Raw genomic sequence first — 23,753 nt, 5'->3', positions numbered from 1 at the left:
CTCCCGCTGCCTGCCGGGTAAGGTCGCCACTCGGCGTCTTCCAGAGGGCGTCCGAGGTCCCGCCTCCCGGCGGGCGAGCCGACCTCCTATTGGCTGAGGCCGTGCCGGGGCGGGTGCTGATTGGCTGAGCGGGGGGGGCGGGCGGTGAGCGCGGTGGGAGCTGCGGCTGAGGCAACGCTGAGGCGGCGGCGGCTGAGGCGGTGAGGGCCGGGGGGGGGGAGCGCGGCCGTTGGCTGAGGCGGTTAAACGGTCCTGAGGGGCTCTGAGGGGGGGTAGGGAGAGCCTGGGGAGAGCCTGAGGAGAGCCTGAGGCGGCTGGGGGCTGGTAGCGGCCGGAGGCAGCACCGGGGGCTGGCTGATGGCCCCTCCTCGGGCTGCTGCGCTTCCAAAGCACAGCCGGGAAGGGGGTAACGCCGTCTGCTCGTTCCCTACAGCCTTAAAAATAAAGAAGGGAGGTGAGTGTGCAGCCCCTCGCCGCTAAAAGTGCCAGTTCCGCGCTGCTGAGTCAAGGCGATCTTATTCGGACGGGTCGCCAGCCAGCTGCTGCGTTTAGGGGCTCAGAGTTGTTGCTGAGAGATTGTGGGGAAAAAATATGGAATATCTTGATTGATTTTTGGGCAAATGAGCCCTTTTGTTAATAAAATTTGCGTTTTCTTGTTTCTCAAAGCTGTAGCAGAGGCACCAGCAGTCACAGCAACAACCAGGGAGCTCTGAGTCTGGCAGCAGAGTGTAGGAGTGTTTTTAAGTCTGTAGGGTTTAGAAAAGTTGGAGCATTGCACTTTTCTACACCATATCACGTAGGTATAAACTCTGTCGAGCAAAGGTGTTTGAAAAAACAGTGCTCAAACATGAGTTTTTTTTCTTCTCCATCCTTAGCTGGCAAGGTGTGGTAAAATTGGCAAGATGTGGTAAATACGGCTTCGTCCTTTGAGGTGTGTACAACTAGGTTATGTTTCTTCTTAAAAATCTTTAACAACTCCTTTTGAGCATATGTATTATTTTCAATTCTTGCCTTAGATTTCAGGCTGATGTTAGCTTACATAAGCCGTGATGTCTGCGTAGTATCCACTGACTTTTATCTCTCTAGGTCTGTCATTCTGAGCAGGTGCTTCAGAAAGTAACAGGCACTTTGTTACTTGTGCCTTCCAGGCCAAAAGCAGAATTCTGTAGCTGACTGCGTGACCTCTGCCAAATACTTAGGTTACTTGTAAGTGGTCTGTGTTGATTCGGGAGAGGGTCCAGTCCTTTATCAGAAGATTGTGCCTGCCTGCTTGATTTCCTGTGATGTTTTTCTGTTGGCTTTTATCTTTCTTCATTAATTCTTTACTATGTGTCATTATGGATGCAATTTCGTTAGGTGAGCTTGGGTCATGTGCCAGTCATCAAGACTGAAGATATGCGTGGCCTGATTTCCTGCTGAAGTAAGGAGGAACCTGCTTGGTTTTTAATACAATTTCTGATGTGCTTGGTGTTTCTTTGGGAAAAAAAAAAGAAAAGTATTTACTTATTTTATGCATGCCCTTTCAATTTAGAGACTAGACATTTCATTTTTCAAATTTTGTGCACCTGTTTATTCTTTGCATATGGCTGATCCTCTGCGTCAGGTGCATCAAACCATTCTCTTAGTTTTGTGTGGAGTTTACATGAATAAGAGAAACTTCCTTTAGTAAGAAAAATATTAATGTCCTCTTTTAAAGAGAGAGAATTCATAATTTGGAAGGGACTTGGATAAATACAGCATTGGAAAATATACAGAAATATTTCAATTTGAAAGCAGTTGCATCTCATTTTTCCTTCTTGTCTTTCATGTGTAGCACTCACTGGAGAGCCTGGCAAAGGGTTTCATTTCGTATTTGCTGACCAGTGTACTTGTGTGTACAGCTTCCAGAGCCTTTGTATTTATTGCATTAACATTTTATAATTTATAAGTGGCATTGTCTCTCAGCCGTGTAGACTGATACTTGATCTGAAGGTATTGAGTGAAACCTGCAAACGTGGTTGTAAAAAGTGGGGGCAAAGGAGAGCTCCAGGAGGGGAAAGTGAGAACCCAGACACTGGGGAGTGGAGACCTGCTCGTTTCTGAACCAGGGAATTTCTGCACGTTTCCATATCAGACAAAGTTATTGACCATTGTTAATTTTTGTGCAAGCAGAGTTTTATAAACAAAGAACCCATGAACTTCCCACCCTACAAAAATATTTCTTTGTGTTATTACTCCTCTAATCTCTTCTGGGAATCTTGCTGATGACTACTGCTTATCATTGTAATAGTTTTACTTAAGCACAGCAGAGATACCGCATTTCATAGCAATATTGCTGTCACTTGGGGCATTTCATTGTAGTAATTGAGCTGTGGAAGCTTTAGAGGAATTAAACTGCTATTACTTGTAGTGTAGGAAGCATCAAGAAGATAGAGGATAAGCAAGAACATAAAGGATAAATAAAGCAGGCATGAATATTTTAAAAGAGGTGTTACTCTAGGTTACTAGAAGCAATAAATGTTTAACTCCTGCTTCTGGCATGTATGCAAAACATGAGAGAAAAATCTGCTAATGCTTTTATTCTTGCTGTCCAGCAGTTTCATTTGGAACGAACCCTTCCTGTAGTTGGGTCCCAGAGTAATTGTGAAATAATTGACATTTATGAAGACAAGTGTAGTGCAATATAGTTTGGAAGAAATGGGTATAAAGTTTGTCTGGGGATAATTCTGGAACACTGATCAGTCTTGTAAAAATAATGGGATATACTTGTAAATGTTTTCCTTTTAGATAGGCCTTCAGATGACTAATTAGCCAGTCTTTATTAAAGCGTGGCTGTCCTTAGTGTCAGTCTCCAGGAACTGGGTGGTACTCTGCCAGATAGACCTCTGACACTTTCTTCAACAAAAGCAAACAATGGGGCATTGACAAGATCAGGAAGCTGATGACTGTGGTTTGGGTACTTGAAGTATTTGGGCTACAGAAGAAACAATGATTTATAATGTGAGCTGGAGATAATCGTCTGAAGTAAGTCGCTTCTGGCCAAATCACCTTCTGTTATGGAAGACTCAGCCCTCCTGCTTGGTCAGAACATGACTAAAATGACATAAAAGAGGTGTAAGATGCGATGTTGGGAGGAAACTTTTCACTCAGAGGGTGGTGAGGCACCGGCACAGGTTGCCCAGAGAAGCTGTGGATGCCCCATCCCTGGAGGTGTTCAACCCAAACCATTCTGTGATCTCCTTATAGAGCTGTCCCTTGCCTTACCAGCCTGCCTTGTGCTCTCAGTTGCTCAGCAATACATTCTCTGCTTTTTTTTCCCCCTCTTCCATTTGAATGTCTTGACACAGCCTCCATTTTTTTCTTCTCTTTGATTTCCACACTACGTGTTCAACAAGTCTGAATTTTGGAATGAGGCAGAGGAACTCCTTTGGAGAGGCACGCTTTCAGAACAGGTTTCCCCTCTTAATACAGTTTTCTCTCTTTTATGTCACCGCATCTCTGCGGTGCCAGATATGATGCCAAATCTAATAGCAGGCATGTAGAAACACTTGTATTTCTCCTGCTTTAAAAATACAGCAGGTGCAGTGTGATCAAAGATGCAGTCTAGCAGCTTGTCTAAGGGAAGAATTAACAGATGCCTAAAGGAAGACTAGATCAAGTAGATGGTAACGCTTCCCTGAAAGACTTTTCCAGCTTTTGGTAGTCCATAGCTTAAGGACTTCTTATTTTTTATGTATCAGTGTAGTTTCTGTTGGTGACTGTTTGACAGGTAGCCCATTATTTTCCCTGTTGTTTTTCTTACAACAACTGCATTTTCCATCTAATCTTCTGGTTCACTTTTTTGTTGCTGTGTTTTTTTCTTAATATATTTTTTTCTCTTAGTTTTACATTGGCTGATAGATTAGTTTTTCCTAATTTATTCAGCAGTAAAAGAAAATGCTGTGTGTTTTTCTTTACGTGGTGATGAGAAACTAATATCAAACTCTTGTTTGTTTGTTTTTAAGCCTGTCTAAAAAAAGGTAACTGTAAAGTTGTGCTCTTCCTGCCAAGTTTCCAGAAGAAGTAGGTTATTACTAAGGAGCTGTTGGGAAAAAAAAAAATGTTTGTAATGGAAACAGTGATGATTTAACTGTAGTGCTTATGGGTACTTTCAAACTGCCGAGCTTTTCCATCTCCTGACTTTCAAACTTCCGAGCTAACAGTTCCTTGCTGCTCCGTTGCCTTAGTCATCCTTCTGTGTGCAATGGCTTCAGCACCACACTTGTTCATGCTACAAATATGTTGTTCAGGGTGGTTCAGCAGAGTGTTGTTCCTAGTGTGATGCACAAAACAAACGTAAACCTACATCTATGGCTTTTTGTTTTTTTTGGTGGCACACGCATCTCGATGGCATCCAAGTTATGACTGGTGCAGAACATGTTTAGAGGCAAAATACGCTATTTTCACTAGAGGAGCAATGAAAACATCTTGATTTAAGTGAATGGTAGGAAGTATAAATAGACACAATTTGAAATCTGGCCAACTTTACAAGTCACTGGAGGATTTTCAGGTCCCGCAGCTACACTATTTCCTGTCTTTTTCTTCTATTAGTCATTTTTCCACATTTCCAGTCTCTCGGTCATGGGAAAACAGAGGAAATGGCAAAGCTGTCAGAGAACTTGAAAGAGGAGAGGTGGTCTGCTTTCTGCAGTTTGTTTTTGCATGGAGAAGAGTTTCAGATAGGAGTGTGGCCCATGGATCTTGGTGTTAGTCCCTGGCTGCCGTCATTCCACGGTTTCCCGGCCTTTTAATCATTAACTTTGCAACAGCTCTGATTTCTTAAAAATCATCCAAAAAAAACCTTTGTCACCTCTACTAGGTAACTGCTTTCTGGATGCCTGTACTTTGCAGTACTTGGAATTGTCTCTGAAAGTATCTCGTTGTCAGTAACTGTTTCTAAAGCTTGTTTTTGGAATACATAATTTACTCCTGTACATGACCACAACGTGCTTCTAAAATGTTTGTGTTTCTTGTTTCAGAAGGACTATGGAACCTCCGCAGTCCTGCAGATTTGGAAGGCTTAAATCCAGGCTTGGAAAGGCATTTTCCAATCCAGATGATTTGCTGGCTTAAGCGCTTAATTAGGATGGCTTTTGAACAAGTTGGATTAAACATGGAATCAGTAAGTGTTTCAAACTTGGTTCATTTTTTTTCTGAAAATCAAGTGTGGAAAACACTTCATATATTTTAGCTCATGCGTATCCACTCCAGCAGGACACTTTAAATATACTAAATTCTCATATGATTCTGCAGTGCTGAAAAATTACAGAGTTCACTACTTGGGCACTGAAGTACCAAGTATGCATTATATGCATTAAAAATATCGTGTAGCTCCTTCTAGCTCAAATAATAAATTTTGTAAATGCTGCTTTTCATGCCAGGCTCCTGTGTGTATTTTGAAACTGAAGGAAAATTTTCAACTGACTTTTGACAATGATGTTAATTCTTAAATGTTACTTCTTCTTTGCTTGTATCTTGGAGATGTGCAAAGCTCCATGAAACTGAGACGGCAGGAATTGTGCTATATCTGCCTGTCCTCCTCAAAGTGTTACTGTACCTGAGAGCAACACGGCTGTGTTCTTTATTGGGGAAACAGAGGAATGCACACGCATAGGTCTCTGCCTGGAGGAAAGTGTATATACAGTTTTCTTTTGATGTTTAGCAGAGAGAGAGATGTCACACATCACCTGCTTTATCACTGGGATCTTTAGGAAGCTATCTTGAGCTGAATTAGTGGCCTCACTGCAATAATCCCAATAATTCAACAATACGTTTTAGTCAGGTGGGATTGCTTACCAGCTGTGCAGTACTTTTTTAAGGTGGTTCTTCCTCCAGTGATTGTGGTAGAACCTTTTATTAATCTCAGGAATTTACATAGAGCAAAACTAATAAACGTTGTAAATTACCCATAAGAATCAGTATTTTAGGCTTTTATTAGAACTTAAGTCTGAGGTTTTATGCAGTGTAACTCTGCAAAATCAAACCCTGAGAATGGGCTCTACTGTGGTCATTGTCAGTGAATAGAGGGAGAAAAATGGGTTTTTAACCTCTGTTATCCCCCATTCTCTACTTGTATCGAGGCTGTGATAATGCAGCTACATTTCCAGATGTCAGCTGTCCTGCAGAACAGCAAAACACTGATGCAATAAGGGGTATGACTAAGTAGTGTTCTGCAGACCTGCTCTGCCAGTGCTTCAAGTCAACAAGAAGTCGTGTGAACAGGGGTGAGACTTACTAGCTCACCTGGGGGGTGTGCTGACTTTATTGACATACCTGGTGGCACAGCTTGCCTGAGGTTTTCTGAAAATATCGCCCAGCCATATCTTGAGTTACCTAAACTGAGTCAAAAAACTTTGGCACACCAAACTACTGCTTGTTGAAAAAACCTGAAGGGCATTTGGGCACCAAACACTTTGGGTATATGGGCCCTAGCCAGCCTCTTGGCTGTGGTCTGAGCAATCTCTAAACAAGCTTTACCACTTGTTTAAACAATGTGCTGCCCATATGTTGCTAATACAGCACCTAGTCTAGCCTCTTCGCAGTTGGGGAAGTACTACTGTAATTAATCAAGCCTTCCCTTGCCAAATATTATTTTTTTTCCGATGTACCATTGCTTTGAGGCTATTGTAAACTGTCCTGCTTTTAGCAGCAGAATCTGCTGTGAGTAGTGAGGCTGTTTGAGTGTGCTACTGCCTGTCGGTGATTTATTATTGAGGGCAGCAGGTCTACCTGCTCCTTGTTCAGATGTACAGACAAACATTAATGTCACAAATGTGAGGTCTTTGTTTGAGGAATCCAAACTGCAGTACCCATTGAGTACTCTAGAACACATTTTTTCCCCAACATATAACTTAATTGCATGTTAAGCAAGAGAATTTGTACTTCATATAATAAAAAAAGTGAGTCTGCATGGATGATTGGCAAAGCTGCAGCTCTGATGTGGAAATCTAGCGTAGCATATGTGCCATGCATATGTGCCTTTATTTTATCAAACTTCCTACATTCAGTTAAAGTCAGGGGAAGGAAAGATGCTTCACTACAGGACTAAGCAAAATGTTTGCGTGAAGTTTTTGAAATAATATAATCTGGGGATAAATACCACGGAACATATTTTCTTCTGACTAGAACCTTCGAAATCTTTGATCTTTGCTTAGTATATCAAAACGCTACTCAGCCGTGTGTTGTGAAACTCCCACAGCTTCCCTACACTCATCACATAGGCAATACAACTGTGCCACATGAGAGCTGGTTTAATAGCATTAACAGCATGAATTTTAGATAAGTTTTCTGTTTGAAGTAACCTTCTAACAGGATGCTGAGTTTTCTTGAAGCTACGAGCCTTTAAAAACTACAGTCTGAGTAGTAAATTCATATCTACAGTAGATACGGTTCAATTATTTTCAATTACCTGACAGTGTTCTAATTATTTATCAACCACATTATCTTAGTTATAGTCTTCCCATTATTCTTCCACCTTTTTTGCTTTGTTTCTGTTGCCATTCTCTCTGCTGAAATCTTTCCTACTTCTGTCTCTGTGCTCTTTTATTTTGTTCTGGATCATTTTGTAGTATTCTCCTAGGGTTATAGTCTCGTTTTATTTCATACAGCTTTGGTAAACAGTAGAGCAAACATTCTCTAAAGCACAACAGAAATTCAGTCCCTACTGAAACAGCGTAGAAGAAATGTAAATTGCAGTAGAAACAGTTCAGAATCAGAAGCCAGGTGAATTGAGGTGCTATGTGCATTTTTCTCTAGTGCATGTGTATTTTTATGACAGTCTCATTTTCAAGTATTTCCTTTTTCACTTTCCCTTTTCTCTACCCTAATGTGTAATGTGTAATTCCACAGTTACGCTTTCTAGTTTATGCTAGCTGTTAGGAGGTGGTTTGTTTGTTTGAAGACTGGTAGACGTTGTTCCTGCGTCAGAAGAGCTCGTAACGAAAAAAGAAAATGGACTTTGGGAAATGTAGAATTACAAAACTTTATGTATTTGTTGTGATTGAATTACTTTTCCCTTAAAAAGTGGTGTATAACTCAATGCAGATTACTCTTTATTGTCTTAAAAATGGACAAATTGTGCTTTTGAAGAAACTACTAAATTTTGAATCCTTCTGTGTTACTAGATTTATTGCTTTGAATTTAAACTTAATGCAAAGGCTGTCTTGAGCCTAAACAGGCACATTATAATGACCAAAACAATTTTTTTTACCAAATCAAGTATAAAATGGAAGGAGATCACTAAATTAAGTGATAGAAATTTGAGTGAATGTGTTCTGTTCTCTCTTCTAGCATGAAAGGAATAACTTCCAAATCATGCATACATGTAGCACAAGCGTAGTACAGAAGGGGAAGCTACTTTGATATGATAGAAAAATGAATCATCTAACAGCTGACTTCTTTTCTTCTTCCTTCTAGGTACTTTGGTCAAGCAAGCCTTATGGTTCATCTCGAAGCATTGTAAGAAAAATTGGTACTAACCTCTCTCTAATACAGTGTCCAAGAGTTCAGTTTCAGGTAAGCATTCTCAACAGTTTAAAGCACAAGTTTCACTACCCAGATAAAGAGATGTGTTCCCATTGCGAAAGATTTTAAGCAAATCTACAGTTCATTTAAAAAATTGACTAGAGGGTTCCTGAAAGTGGAATAGACCTGGTCCCTCGGAGAATTAGTTTACTTCAGTTCTTTCCACCTCAAGTTCAGACTTTTACCTAATACGAATTCTTCAGCTTCTGTACTGCCTAGAACACAAATCCATGTTGCTGTAACATGCATAATGAAACTTCAGACAAACTTTTTTCCTAAAGAAAATGGAGCTTCTAAAATGGCACAATATAGTATTAAAAAGTTATTAATGGAAGAAAAATTCTTTCTTAAAACAGTTTGAAACTGATTTCTGAAAACAGTCCTTAAAGCTAGGCTTAAGAGGCATGTGAAGATGAACAGTGTTACTTAAAAATATTTGGAAAATAAACAGCTTTATCAGAAAGTTAAAAATTAGTTCTAAGATAACATGAGTACTCTCTTGTCTTTTTTTTTTTTTTAATACAAGGGTAGCATTGTGTAGGTGAAAGGGGAACATCAGAGCTCTGCAGCTTTCTGATTTGTTTGCTTCTAACTTTGACTGCGTGTAGTGGGAGGGTAAAGAGCAAGGGTAAAGCTTAAGGAGGAGAAAACCCTTGCTTTTTATAACAAGTTGTTCAGGAACAGATGGAAAAATGGAAGCTGTTACACATAATTTCTTCAACTCTGAGTGTGCTGTGGATTGGGGGTGGGTATAAAGTTAGAGAAATCTTGTGTTTGAAACTGATGCTGGAAAGGAATATTTCTGGGACTGAACAAGGGAGAACATAAAGATGATGAATGGTGGGTGGGAATCATCACCCACACTAAGACAGGGTATTGGCTACAAAGCTAATTTTTTCACTCTTAAATTCATCTCTTTATCCTATATGAAACGCATGAACAATACTTAAATCTGAAATTATGTTAGTAAAATCAGATAGTTCGGACTGTCATGGAAGCCTTTTTGGTCTGATAGTGGGGAAAAAAAAAAACACAAACAAGCTCTTTGCACTGTCTTAGATAATTATTTTGAGAAACTAGGGGGCCAAGCATCTCCCAGTACTGGTGGCTTCATGAAACTTATGTTATATATGTACATATTATATATATATATATAAATACATATATGTACGTATATATGCATACACATTGCAGGGGAGAAATTTGTGCAGGTGGGAAGGACAACAAAATGAGATGCTGGACTGAAACTTCTGGATACATAATTTGTAGTAATTATGCTAGAAGTATGGCTCTTTGTGCCTCAGCTTTGAAAGCAAGTGAAGTCCTCCTGTGATATATCTGTTTTTCACTGGTAAATGCTATCCAAAGGAAGATAGTGCTCATTTTTAACAGTTAGCCAAATAATGCCTTCTCTCAATACAGTATACAAAAGGATTTAGGTACTTGTAGAGAGCTGTAAGATATGTCTGGGCATTTTTTTTCCAAGATACATATGTATCTTCATCTGAATTCTGTGTTAGAACAAATAAAAAGTTGCCTTTTTTTCTTCTTAAAGAGTCAGTCAGCTTTGCTTAGACTTTATGCACAGTAAGGCTAAATATTCATCTTCTGTTAGATGAAAGGGAAGGATCCTAAAAACAGAAGTACAATTGCCATAGTCGATTGAATTTGAAATATTATAATGTTGAGCCTTTAGGTGTATTAAAGTTTGTGGTTTATGCAAGGCTTTTTAATATATATTTTATAACTATTTATGAGCATTTAAATATATAAACTGCTGAACATGTAAAACTGTGGTGCTAATGTCTATTTTCATGTCTTTACTAAGATTCTGTACTGAAGTTCAATGCCAGCCTTGATCATTTTTACGCTGTTGCAACCGATGCTTTCCTATAGCTGTCTCTTCCTTTCTCTTTCTTGCCAGCTTTAGCTATGTTATGAAAGGACCATGCACTGAACCTTGCTGTAAGTCACGTTATTAAAAAACAAAGCAAACCATACTCGCCTCATCCGAGGGTGCATGCGTGTCATTAGCGTTTCTAACTTTAAGAGCAATAAGCTGTGTGTATGCTTTCATTTCCTTTCTGATAAATGGATAAGAGATATTGAAAGAGTATCTCTTACATCCATTCTTTTCTCCTAGCGTGCTTTTGTTCTGCTCGTCTAATAAGCAGAGTAATAGCCTAATATTCTGATTTTTGAGGTCTGCAGCTGTTGTGGTACCTCTACGGCCTTGCCGTAGTCAACATTTAAATTAACTGCTACATGCAGTGGTGGCAGAATTTACCATATCTGCTCTCTATAGCATGAACAAACGAAAATGGTTCATAACACTCTTCTGTCTGTCTTTAGTTTAGGCTTATCTGTGATTTTTAGGAGAAAAAAAAAGTTGTTAAACATCAATATAGCCTAGGTAGATTCAAACAAACCTACAGAATACTCAGAAGATTGGAGTCTAGGTAACAAGAGAGAGGAAGGCTCCTGTGTCCCCAAATACAGCATCTCTGTTCTAGCCCTGTGCTTCTCCTGTTTGTCTGACACAGACCTGGTAACCAAGTACGGGTCTCCTAGGGAATTGGCTTGAATCTAGCAAACATCAGAATTTACTGGGCTACTTTGAAAAATCATACGAAGTTTGTCTTCCTTGAAATATTTCCAAATGTTTAATACCTAAATCTACACGTAACTTGAAATTAAAGGTTTTTATTCTTTTCTTCAATGTATAAAAATATTTGTTCTGCTTTCTATTTCCTGAAGCAAACAAAAAATAGGGATTCTGCTTTGACATCAGCTAATACAGAACAGTGAGTGTTTTGTTTTCCAGGAATTCTCTCAGAAATGGAGCTGAAAGCCACAGGTGCACACACGCATGCACGCGTGTATGTGTGAAACATACACATGTACTAAAATAGGAAAAGAAAAAAAAAGTATGTTAAGGAGAAATTTGGGGCAACAACTATATATTTCTTGGAAAAGCAAGCTAGTTCCACTCCTACTTCCACCTCTGCTTTCAGCTCTCTGATCCCCATTTCAGGGGCTGGCAGAGCAGTTGTCCAAGTGTCCAAGGTTGACTGCAGGAATAGGGCATTCAGCAGGGTTGTTGAAACATCATTCTACAGATGAGCAAAAGTTTTAAGAGATGGGTGTTGGCTTTTAACCTCTAAATTCAATTAAAAATCTTGCCTCGACTTGAAATTCAAAATGCACTGCTGTGGGAGGCCTTGTCATTTATAGGGATAGAGAAAAGAAACATCTGTATATGGGTAACAAGCAGATTCTGTTTACATATAAATACGAATAAAAAAGTAAGATGAAACTTGTATCACAATATAACAGAAGGCTTGCTACTAAATGTTGGATTAGAACTTATTTATCTCACAGAGCAGGAAACCTGGCAATGGGAAGTGCATTCCTTACTGCTGGTTTATAAGATGATTTTTGATGCAAGTGCCTGTAGTGCCTTTATTTAAATACGCCTTCAATCTTTTCACGGTACTAGTTCCTCACGTGACCGCTGCCGTCAGGAAAATGTGTATCACCTGCAAGAACTGGCTGACATGCTACAGATGCTTTTAATTGCCACTAACATTAATACAGCTGCTGTGGTCATGTACGTTTCTTTTTCATTAAAAACAGCAACAGCAAAACAAGGAGACCTCAAACAATGGCAATCCTAACGTGCAATATAGTATTCTCTAGACTGTTTTAAAGTGAGGCAGACTGTGATGGTATTAGGCACAACTGTTAATGTGATAAACATATTACCATCTGTGCTGATGCTACCTGGAAAAAACCCTGTTGTTTCCAAATGATCTGATGATGCCAATCTGCACTCCTGGGAGCTGTGAGAAAGGCTCACGCGCAAGTTGCAAGAGTACGAGGTGAAGATGACTAATCTCAATTTCCAAAGCTGTTTGTAACAGCTCCTGGGGGAAGGAAAAAAAAAAAAAGAACCACAACACGCAAACAACAACAAAAATTAAAATAATAAAAAATAACAAGACAATTTCTGTCTCCCTGGAACTTGCGTAGCAAAGGTTGCAACTGAAGTACCTGTGAATGTTCTTCATAAATGGTTTCACTTAATCAAGACTGCAGTCCTACTGTGCTAGGGCTGCTACAAATTCGGGTTACTGCGACCATCCCATAGTTGCTGCTCCGTTAGTTTCCTCTTAGAGAGGTGAGTTGCCTTGAAAATTGACTTAAGCACTAACAGGACAGATCAAAGCTATCCTTAAGAGATTATTACGTGATACCCCCATCTCTGTGAGTATTACCAGCTTCTTGGCCACAACCAGGTAGCACATAAACAGCTGCAACAATTCCTGTGCAAATTTGGCAGGTGGATTATATCTAGTACAAGCAACAGAGGTGCCATCGTTGCACTGGAGATAAACAACTGAAGACAGGGAACTGAGCAGAGGAAATTACTAAAAGGTGTTTCAGTAGCTTTTATTTGCTGAAGTACTGAGCCCAGGCTAATCAGTAGTCCAGTGACTGAGTACACATGCCCTTGACTAACCTGGGGAAGCAGCCAATATTTCAAAGTAGATTTGAAACCATTTTGTAGGGCTGTGGATATGGAACATATATTGATGGTCCAAATGATTTTTCAAATCTTCATTTTGGTTTCATGCTTAGCTGTAAATGTAAGAAAGGTTCCAGTCTCTTGAGCTTTGTTCACCCTTGGCTTCAAAAAAGCTGGTGACAGAACTGTGCTGAAAAATAGTCTGTTTGCTTGGCATGCTATAAATGAGATTTTTAGCAAATAGTGCAGTTGTTTCCATCCTACCTCTCACTGAAAGTCCATGTGATTGTGGAGCTAGTAGGAGTGACTTGTTTCCTCCATAATGTTTACACCTGAATTCTTGTACAGAAATTCTGCAAGTTGTAGAGGGAAGGGGAACTCACTTCAACAGGATTTCACTTTCAAAATAATACTAAATCAGAGTAAAAGTTTAAGAGGTAGGAGTAGTAATTATTGTCTCTCCTAACTACATGTATTCTTAATGAATATAATTAATATAATTAAAAACATTACTCGAGATAATACAGCAAACTCTTTAAGAATGTTGATGCTTGTTTGTCATTAAGGTAACAATTTGCATTGGATTTTATGTGTTAGGGCCATGTGAGAGTGGGTGTAGCTAGCCACTGACATATAGCTAGTCAGTGAAATGCATTCAGGACCAAGCCCAGGATAGTAACAAGTGGAATGTGTTTTGTGCATGTGTGTGTTAAGTTATGTGCAGCCTCACTAAAAGCATTGGGTAAAATAGCAGTGAAACGGACTGGGAATCGTGACTCTAAAACCTTCAATCTTGTCTTTAAAATCTAGCTTACTGCTCATGGCGCAGAAGGAAACCATCCTCAGCAATTTAGAGAAGATGCAGTGGCCTCCTTTGCAGATGTGAGATGGGTTGCTCAAGAGGAAGGTGAAGTCTCTACAAGGCTCAGGTATGCTCCTCAGATCTTCTCCTTCAAGTTAGAAGCCAAGGAAAAAAAAATATAGATTCTGTCCATTGAGAATATACTGTGAATATACTCTCAGTTAACAGAGAGCACTTCTGTGCTGGGAGAGAGGGAAGAGTGATAGAAAAGGTAGGGACTGGAAAAGAATAAGCAGAGATCAGACTAACAGGACTGTGAATGAAAGGCTGGTTGGAGAATATGTGGGAGTTTGGCTTCCTACAAGGAAGATCGTGGCTTTTGTTTACTTCTGTACTGCAAAGAATTAGCGTGTGACAGCTTCACACAACCTTGTCCCCACAAAAATGTCTGCTGTGGCATGGCGTGAATGCCAGCACTCATTCTTCTCCAGTTCTCCAGAGGTTGTCATTAGCGTGGGGCAGGGAGTTGTAGGGCAGCCTCATTAACAGCAACAGTCCTTCTGACAGACTGATAATTGTCACATCGTTTTTCACCTTTCTGGCTAAGACTCTGCATTCTGTAGCAGAGAATTAAAAAATTATGACAAATTTTGTCTTTAATCTTTATAACGAGAACTGGCAGGGAAGTGTGTTGAGTGCCTGTGACCAGAATCCCAGCGCAGGTACCGTTGTGTTGGACCAGGAGCGCCACATGGCACGGTAGCTGCATTAAACACCTGGCTGAAGCGAGGAAGTTCTGTGTTGTAGCCTACCCAAACTGCTGCTCAGGCTAGCCTGAAACAAAGGCGCCGTTCTGTAGTGCAGAGGAAGTTTTTCTTCCAGCTGACCTTCCCAAGAAAGGCACAGATAGAGCTTGCTGGAGGATACGTTGTTAATTTGAAAGCACAGAGCAGATCAGTAAGGACCTAGATGCCCTCCAACAACTTGCCACAGGGAAGCTTTGTGTGATATCCTGGTACTGCAACATCAGTTTCACAAACTCAGGGGGGAGTCACAGAAATCAAGGCTTGTTTGAGAAAAACTATTTGTAAATTGTCTTTGATACAAAGAAAATGAACCGGCCAGTACTACTGGTGTTTGCACAGAAATGTTTTGTTTAAGGATTGAACTGTAAAGCTATTAAGTCTAATGGAGACAAGAGGGAGAATAGCTCTTTGTTGCTTCAGAGAACCTCTTATGAAAGACCTAAGACTGGTGTGTTTGCTGAAATGCCTGCATTGTGTGAAGGGGGAGGAGGGGATAGTTAGGGTGGGGTGGGGCTAAAATAATCCTGCACATAAATAGTGACCTTGGGGCAAACAGCTTGTAATGCAGCATTGTAGGTGGACTACTTAGCAGATATTAGCAGGAATATTTCAGTATGTGCTGGTTATTACGTCTATGCAAAGTATTACAAAGTGTAGCATGCACTGAGTGTTTTCCGTGCATTTGAAATTGTTTCAGTGTCAAGGAGATCCCATAGGTGTTACTGTTAAAAGACATATTCGGGATAATTCCCTAAACACTCTTGCAGACATTTATGTGGTTTTTTTTCTTTCTCTTTGAATGCAATTTTATAAACGAAGCAACTAAAGGATAAGTCATATTTCTCTTACCCCTAGTCAGAGCGGTAATGACAACTCAGGCATAATATTTTACCATGGCGTTAAATTCCACTGAGGAAATTTGCTTAAAATGCCTTTGCTGCTCAGAGCCGAAAATACCCTTTCTCTTCAGCTGTTCTGCTCCTTTTAAGAGCCTGTAGGAGGCACGTTTTAAAGAGAGAAGTGACTGCTGGCACCTTCCACTTCATTTTTTAGGGAGTGTAGAGAGATGGCTGCCGCAGGAAGCATCCTGTGATTGTCTTAGTTTCGGTTGCTCTCTATGCCTGTGGAGGTAGCACCACCTAAATTTTAACATCCTTCATAATATTCAGCTGTGCTTAACCAAGTTTGGCAAGTTGTGCTGATGCTTTCTGTCAGCGTTGTGAAAAAATCAGTTGTGCATCTAAGACCAGGTGGAGGTGGTCAGAGCATGCAGGGTTTGTTGTAGCCTCAGAGCTTGCCTCTTGTTCTAAGTGTAGCACTGCTGCAGATCTAATGGGGTGCCCAGCCCCGAGCAGCTCTCACCCCATACACCCAGAGCGACGGGGCTCTGAAGCTGTATTTACTCTAGAGCCACTCTACACATTTGAAAAGTTTTATGCCCAGACACCATTCCTATTCTCATGTTTGAAATAAATAAGGGAATCCTGACCTGCCTGAGAAGTTTCACAACCGAGGTAAGAATTAAGTATGTAAGCACGATCAGCAGTTATAGAGTATTTCTGTTTATATTAATCTATTATCATTAATCCTTATCAGTTCTACTTGAGATAAACTGTTTTAAAATGTTGGTGTCTTCAGTAAGTATTACCTTATGTTAGCTGCAGAGGCACGATAACCCCTCAGTGTTTAACATGGCTTCAGCTTTAGTGGCTAATAAAGGAAAGCAACAGAGTTGTGTTTTCCTGCTCTTAGAGAAGGGAAGTTTCTAGACTCTCTAAAATTGTATGAAGTTTTATTCTCTATAGCTTTATTTATCGTTAGAAACCTTGAGATAAGATCCCTTCCTATTTACTGATAAGCAGGCTGTGAGCAGCACCACTAAATTGTTCCCTGTGTTCCATGCTCCCAGCACTAAAACGGAGGGCTGGAGAAGTCCAGGAACTGTACAAAATATGCCATGGAAATCAGAAACTCTTCCTGCTTCAAGGGAATCAACTACAAATGATTTTTTACAGCCTATGTGGGGAAAAAATGGTAGCATTTGAGCAAAAGAGAAATGTTTTAAATCTTAATTTCAACAAAAATAAAACATGCATGAGGCAGAGAAAGATTGGGGACACGAGGGAATTAATTCCTTTTTCTCTGGAAATCAGAGATTCCATACAAAGCTGTCAGGGCAGAAGGAGATGAAATACCAGCCAGTGATGCAAGCAGAAAGGACATGAAGTTCTTACTTAGAGGTGTATAGTGTTTTGGGGGAAGTGATTTGTGCAAACACAACTTTGAAGACTCTCCTGTAACTTCTGTTCCTGTTTTGTATGTAAAATTGCTTTTGTTTCTATCTGTTAGAAAACTTTGAAAAAAAAAATCTTTTGATATTTTTGTTACAGATCAGAAGTTTGGTCAAAAACGGCCCAGCCCCTTCCAGGTGAAGTACATCAGCGTGGAAGGTCCCCGTCCAACCAGGGATCCTCAGCAAGCCCGGCAGAAGACGAAGCAGCATCCAGGAGCACAGTGACAGCAAATGAAGAAGCTCTGCAGAAGATCAGTGCTCTAGAAAATGAACTAGCCACTTTGAGAGCACAGATAGCCAAAATCGTAATCTTGCAAGAACAACAGAATCTGTCTGCAGGTATTCAATTTGCCCTAGTCTTAGCACAAATGAGTTAACGAGCGTGTCCTTTTTACGTTCAGTACAGTGCTAGTTCATCTTTGTGATACACTGCACTTCTCCACGCCGTTTCGGTCAGTTTGATAGACAGACATAGCAAACAAACCACGGAATACAGAATAGTTCTTGCAGACAACAGACCTGTCAGATTTTCTATATTTTCTAGTATTCTAAAAGTCTTTACATTTCTGTGAAAGCATGCCAGAATTCTGAATCTATGGATAAGTGCAGAATATTAACAGCTTTCAGAGCAAAGCTCTTGGTAAACGTGATGGAATAAACCAAGCTAAAAGAGCGTAACTTAACTACTAACCCCTAAGTCATCCCACCCAGTAATGAAACTGATTCTCACATATCATGATGTTACCAAGTAAGATGCTAGTTACGCTTCTGGGATATGTAGCGTATATCTCAAGCTTATAAAATAAATTGCAGAAAAGGAGGTGAAGTTGTTTTCTGTAGTGGTCTCTGGGATCAGGCATGTTCATAGGGAACCAGAAGAGGTTGCACTGTTCCCTGTAATAAGCAGAGGAACTCTTCATAAGTTTCTTTCCCCTCTTTCCCTCCCCTCTGACTACCATCCATCCAGTTCTAAGTCTGTGATCTGCAAGGATGACTGAAGCTAGCCCTTGCTCCTTGGAGATAATAGCCACTCAGCTTTCATCAGTTTCTACAATCACTTAGGGAATACATTGTTTTGTTCATGTATGAAATAATACTCTGATTCTTCAGATGTTCATTTTTTTCCTGTGAACCGATAGCAGTTACTTTATGTTTCCTTAACTGTTCAGATTCAAAACCATAAAAGAGTTTTAAGGATCACTCAGTTTCATTCTTGAAGTGTAGTTACTGGACAAAAATCCCACCATAACATACTTTTCCTCATTCTCCCTTTTCCTTTATTAGAAAACTTACATTTTGATATGATTTTATCATCTTTACCTCCCTCTTCTGGTAGAATATGGTAACAATTATGTATGAACATGTACATGCAGAGTAGATTCCTGCATTATTTACCTAATTATTTATACAGACTTCATACTCTAAGCCTCAAAGCTCTGATTTGGTCTGGTCTTGGTGATTTCTTTAAAGGGAGATTTGAACAGAGGTTTCTTCATTTATTTACTGCTATATCGTTTTTTACCAAAAGAGCACAGGAAATTTCAGTTCAAGATAATCCTAAGAATCTCTTCAAATATGATCAGCTGTCCATCTCAAAGAGTTGGAATAAGACTGAATTTAGGCACTAGTTAAACTCTCTAATTTCCGTTTTAAAATCTTGTATGGTAACTCCTTTATTTCTGATATGTTGGAAGAACCATTGCTCACGTGGCAGACTGGCTATGACTTCCAGCCCAGTACTTGCCTCTCAGAGGAAACTGAAATACCGAGATTGTTAAAATTAGGATTTAATTAAAATATCTCATGACATCCAACCCACCACAGTAAAAACATGATTGTATCCAGAATTTGAACTGGAAATCCAAAGAACTTCTCCTTCAGGAGGATTTTTACGTCCTTTTCAGTCATGTCTACCTAACTGGTTTAGGATTGAAGATGTTATGTGATGACCTAAAGAAAGCAGAGAGGAAGCAGTCAAAGCTATTTTAATCACGTTCTTACCTGAGCACTTGTGACGTATAAAGGTATTTACCAGTAAACTGACACAGAATGCGTGTTTTATTTGTAGTTGGGTTAAGTCCAGTTGCTTCAGCTGCTGTCCCTGGAGCACCACCGCCACCACCTCCTCCTCCGCCTCCTCCACCACCGCCACCACTCCCTCCCCCGGGCCTGCAACGGAGCGTGTCTGCAATTGAACTCATTAAAGAACGGAAAAACAAAAAAAATTCTGGACAGATTCCCACAGAAAATGGGCCAAAGAAGTCTGAGATACCAAACATGCTAGAAATCCTCAAGGACATGAACAGCGTGAAGCTACGGTCAGTGAAAAGGTAAGACATTTATTTATATTTGTTAACTTGTGCATTAATGATTTGTTTTTGAGTCAGAACTACTTCAGGTTAAGACAGGTGGTGATGTAACAAGAATGCCAAAAGCATTCACAACTTCTCCAGCTTTGTTTTGGACTCTGCTAGAGTTTCTTGTTGACTTTTCTAGATCACCAGAAGATACAAAAGCCAAAGTAGCTGACCCTACAGATCCTGCTGCATTAATAGCAGAAGCACTCAAAAAGAAATTTGCCTATCGATACCGAAGTGATAGCCAAAGTGAAATTGAAAAAGTGATTCCAAAGACTGAAACAAAGACAAAGACTGAAGTAGTGCTGGTGAGTATTGTGCTTCTGACCGAACGCATGCTTGGACTAAACAATAATTGCCTGGTAAGCCAGGGTAAATCTTTCTGCCAACAGATGCAAATACCTAGGAGTTAACATCCCTGTCCACAAAGCCCTAAGAAGTATTACTGACACGCTAGGATTTGTGGCAGTCATGTTTTGGTTTTGGTATCTGTTCTCAAGATTTTGTACTATTTTGGCTTGAGGTTTAAAAAGCCCTGCAAGTTTTCTTTTTCAAACAAAAACCTCATGTGTTGCTATGAGAATGTGATATTCTTAACCATTCAGATAGCGCATGTGCGATTCTGAAGCAAGATCCTGAAACATCAATTGCATAGAAAACATAGAAAGCAAAGTGTTCAGAATGGCTGCTGGATCGTGTTGTAGGGAGTTTGTTTTAATAACTGGTGTAAGCTGAGTTAATAGTGAGTTAATAAAGTTTCTTTAAAGTGCAGGTATGTTAAATTATTTGTGAAATCTATGACATAGTACAATGGCTACTAGTGTATTTCATATTGATTTGAAATTCAAGTAAGGGCTTTTTAAGCAGTGAATGTTCAAGATCTGAGTTTCTAACAGCATACACTTACAGAACAGGCTACTGTAGATCAGTTTTGCTAGTAAGCAGTCCTTGAAGCCTTGTGCTATAAAATCAGAACAGAAAAGTAAAGAGATTTTTCCCTTTGTGAGTTTAGAAGAAAATGCACGTAAATATCCAAAATTTAAAGCAAACAAGAGTAGTCTGTACTCTGGTTTTTATTTTTTATTTTTTTTAGGAAAATAATACTTCTAAGCCACAAATCTCGGGATTTCTAAGTACTTCAGTTTATTAATGTTGACTTACTTGCCTTCCGGTTTAGGCCTTTAATGGTTTTTCTGTAATATTCAGGCTGTTCTTCACAACTCCAAGGCTGTATATTTCCCCCAAATCAATTGTTTCTAGCAGCAGAGGCTTTAAGAAGAGTTGGCAATGTTTTGTTTGCACAGGAGCTTTTCACAAATTTCGTTTTGAAATTTGAAGTCCATCTTTTGAGACAAAGAATCATCGAATCCTCAAAAACTAAGAAAACTGAAGGTTTTCATTTATGAAATGAGAAAATGTTGATGCGTAATGAGCTAATAAATCTCTGTTGTGGGTTGTTTATCAGTATGTAACTTCTTTGCCACATCAGTCCTTTTATGCTTTACAAAGGCTTGCACAAAAATGAAGGACAAAGAACAGGAATAATCTTAAGAAACTCCTGCTAGAGCACTTGGTTGTCAACTTCTAAAGATAACAGCATCAATCTTGGTATTTTGCTGTGGTAGAGTGAAGGATCTCTAGTCAGAGCTTCTCCAGCAGATGGTTAGCTGCCTAATCTGAGTGATTGCAGCTGATTGCTAACATGTTTCCCTGTACTTTGTGGCTACAACGTGGGTAAAATCTACATGAAGAGAAGCAAGTTGATTAAGGAAATGCTCTCTGCTCAGGTTCTAGTTTTACTTACAGCTTGAATGAATAGTTCAGCTAGGTCCCTGTTGAAAGCACCCTGAATGTGTTTCTGGTTTCCTTCTCAGTTTGGACCGCACATGCTGAAGTCTACAGGAAAAATGAAGACTTTAATTGAAAAATCTTAACCTATTGAGATCGCTACGTGAAAGACTGTTGAGCTGTTTTGCCCAAAATCTCTGACGTTGCAAATAGCACTAGTACCGAGTGGTCTCGTACAACGCGGAAAAACCTAATGTGAAAATGTTGAATTGAGGAACTAAACATTGCGTTTGAGGTGCGTGTTTGTATGTGATTTATCAAGGGGAATAAGTTTGACCATTGTACTCAGGTATTAATTTTGTATCCAAACCTGGCTTTCTACTCAGACTTATGGGGTGGTTTTAGTTCATTAACACTAAATTATCTCTACGACATTCTTTGTGCATAACTGACCACCTTAAAACATTGTGTACATGTTAATAATGACAGCGATACACCCTTAAGTTAATCAGTCATTTGAGCTCCAATGATGACTTGCACTACGAAGTTTAGTTTGATACTGATTTTTTCGTGTAAAAGTGTTTCTTTTAAAGTCAGTTTTAGCAAAATTTTAGCCCGAATTAAAACTGAACACATTCTGCTTCATACTGAAACAAAGTCAGAACATAAATCTGCTGCAAAGGTCACCTGGTATGAGATATTTTAAATAGTAGCACATTCTTGGTGTTTCATGGGTTTTTCTCCCCCTCCCCCCCCAAAATGAGTTTGTGAGCTTGTAAGGGTAAGACAGCAAAACCTATCTGTATCATCTTGTGGCCAACACGAGCGCATGAAGAGTGAATCATGCTGAGGGAGCCTCTGTGACTCGTTAGTGCAATGCATTGGAAATAACCAGTAGATAGCAGCAGAGTAAAACGATTAATTAGTGTCAGAGTATGTGTTGACTAGCGTAGGAGTGATGTACAGGAAAAAAAGGTACAAAGTACTGTGGGGTGCAAGTTGCCAAAAGTATATTGTGCATCTCCACTGTGCTAAGAGATGCTTGTGGACACCTTTTTATTCCCAGTGGCCTTTGGGTCCCTGGGTAGGATTTTAGCAGGTGGGGACTGCACAAGCCCTCACAGTCCTATTTGCAGGGACGCGATGGTGGGAGCTGTTGCACATAATCTGTTTTCCAGGGGAGGTCCTGTGGGGATTTCCCAGAGCAGCTTCTTGCTGCCAGACCCGTACAGAGCCCGTTCACTGACCAACCAACCCCCCGAGCTCAGGCCTCTATCCACAAACTAAAAATAAAATCCATATTGAAGAAAGCTGCTCAGCAACCAGAGCGCTGTAACTCAGCTGCACACTCAGGTGAAGCCAAGGCTTGCTCTGACTGTGGATAAACTTAGAGCATAAACGAGCCCGACTTGGCTTTTCTAAGTTTATCTTGCTACTGGATCACGTACAAGTGCCTTTTAGAGCTGCCGTTTTCTAGGAAAAGAAAAACGCAGCGTGTTTTAGGTAGAGACAGCTGAATGGCTCCAGTTAGGTTACCGAAGATGACTGAAGCTTTGCTGCTTATAACTGGAAGGTAGATTGTATGATCAAGAAAGATGTTTTCTGGTGTGAAACTTGAAATGGTGTTAATATGTACACAATAAAAATTCCTTTCTAAATGCTTGGCCATCGGTTTTACTGACAGGCCGTTAAATCTTCATGTTTTAAATGCCTTTAAAACACTTTTTTGAAAGATACTTTTGGGCTCAAGTTTTGTATTTAATGCTCTATATTGCCACTATGTAAAATTAAAAGCAGTTAAAATAAACAAGGTGTACGTGATTGATTTATGGTACTCTACAAATGATGTCAGCCACAGCAACGTGCACTGTACATTCTATTACAGTGACCATAAATGTTTTCTTGCTGTACAAGAAAAAATAATCACAAAGCTGTCATCAAATTATTTATTTTCTGTACGTTAATTTGTATCTCTCTACTTAAAATCTTTTATATACACATGCCACTGCTGACAGAAAAACCTCCCAAAATACAAGTACGCAAACTGAGGACATTGACACCGGGCAGATCCCTCAGACACCAGCTAAGGGCCGTATCTGTCTCCCTGTGTTAGCAAATAGTACAGCCCAACAGCAGCAGATTCACAAATTAAAACCAATAATGATGGGAAGCTGACATCCATCCCGTAACACATTTCAGGACTCACATGGGCTGTGACTGGCTGTTAGCAGTTGTAGCGCGCTAAGTACACTCCTGGCATATTAATGCTCTCGGGTTTTGCACAAAACAATTAAGCTGCAGGAATGCTGACATCCAGTGTAGAAGGAATTCTTTTTAGAAGGAATTTCTAGACGGTACTTTCAAGAAGAGACATTTTTGTCTTAGTTCAGTCAACATCAGAAGCTTCCATACACATTAATAAATGGAATTAGAACCAGTTTTTCCAAATCCAGTGCTGTAGGAGAAGCCAGAAGCTCCTCCCTAGGAAAGCTGGTGTAGAACATAGTTACTCACAGTTTACTCCAGGATTCTGACAAGCTGCACTGGTCTCTATCAGAAAAGAGCAACCTAACAATAAGATTGCAAAATGTTGAAGAGTTGCAGGTTGTTTATAAATATTCTGTGTAAGTATTGCTAT

General features: G+C 39.8%; 1 protein-coding gene across 4 annotated transcripts; it reads left to right on the top strand.

Moving 5' to 3' along the window:
- Nucleotides 1–61: 61 nt before the first annotated feature.
- On the top strand, nucleotides 62–22,925 carry MTFR1 (mitochondrial fission regulator 1). 4 transcript variants are annotated; one of them, XM_027452290.3, is made up of 9 exons: nucleotides 135–200; nucleotides 876–931; nucleotides 4,998–5,140; nucleotides 8,434–8,532; nucleotides 13,880–13,998; nucleotides 17,068–17,309; nucleotides 19,039–19,300; nucleotides 19,467–19,635; nucleotides 21,202–22,925. In XM_027452290.3, the coding sequence occupies exons 3-9, from the start codon at nucleotides 5,075–5,077 to the stop codon at nucleotides 21,259–21,261; spliced, it is 1,017 nt and encodes a 338-aa protein (XP_027308091.3). In that variant the 5' UTR covers nucleotides 135–200; nucleotides 876–931; nucleotides 4,998–5,074; the 3' UTR covers nucleotides 21,262–22,925. The 4 variants fall into 4 exon arrangements, with proteins under 4 accessions (XP_027308090.3, XP_027308091.3, XP_027308089.3 ...); XM_038175588.2 differs by lacking the exon at nucleotides 135–200 and adding an exon at nucleotides 694–796; XM_027452289.3 differs by lacking the exon at nucleotides 876–931 and having other exon boundaries at nucleotides 62–200.
- The last annotated feature ends 828 nt before the right edge of the window (nucleotides 22,926–23,753 follow it).

The sequence above is a fragment of the Anas platyrhynchos genome, chromosome 2, assembly GCF_047663525.1.
Source record: "Anas platyrhynchos isolate ZD024472 breed Pekin duck chromosome 2, IASCAAS_PekinDuck_T2T, whole genome shotgun sequence".
Classification (NCBI taxonomy): Eukaryota; Metazoa; Chordata; class Aves; order Anseriformes; family Anatidae; genus Anas; species Anas platyrhynchos.
Note: the sequence above shows the minus strand (reverse complement) of the source record. Positions and strands in the feature narration are given on the sequence as shown.

Coding starts and splice junctions, on each gene's coding strand:
- MTFR1 (XM_027452288.3), top strand. CDS start 358: ATGGCCCCTCCTCGGGCTGCTGCGCTTCCAAAGCACAGCCGGGAAGGG. Junction 13,999..17,067: donor GAAGTCTCTACAAGGCTCAG/GTATGCTCCTCA, acceptor TTTTTGTTACAG/ATCAGAAGTTTGGTCAAAAA. Junction 19,301..19,466: donor AAGCTACGGTCAGTGAAAAG/GTAAGACATTTA, acceptor TGACTTTTCTAG/ATCACCAGAAGATACAAAAG.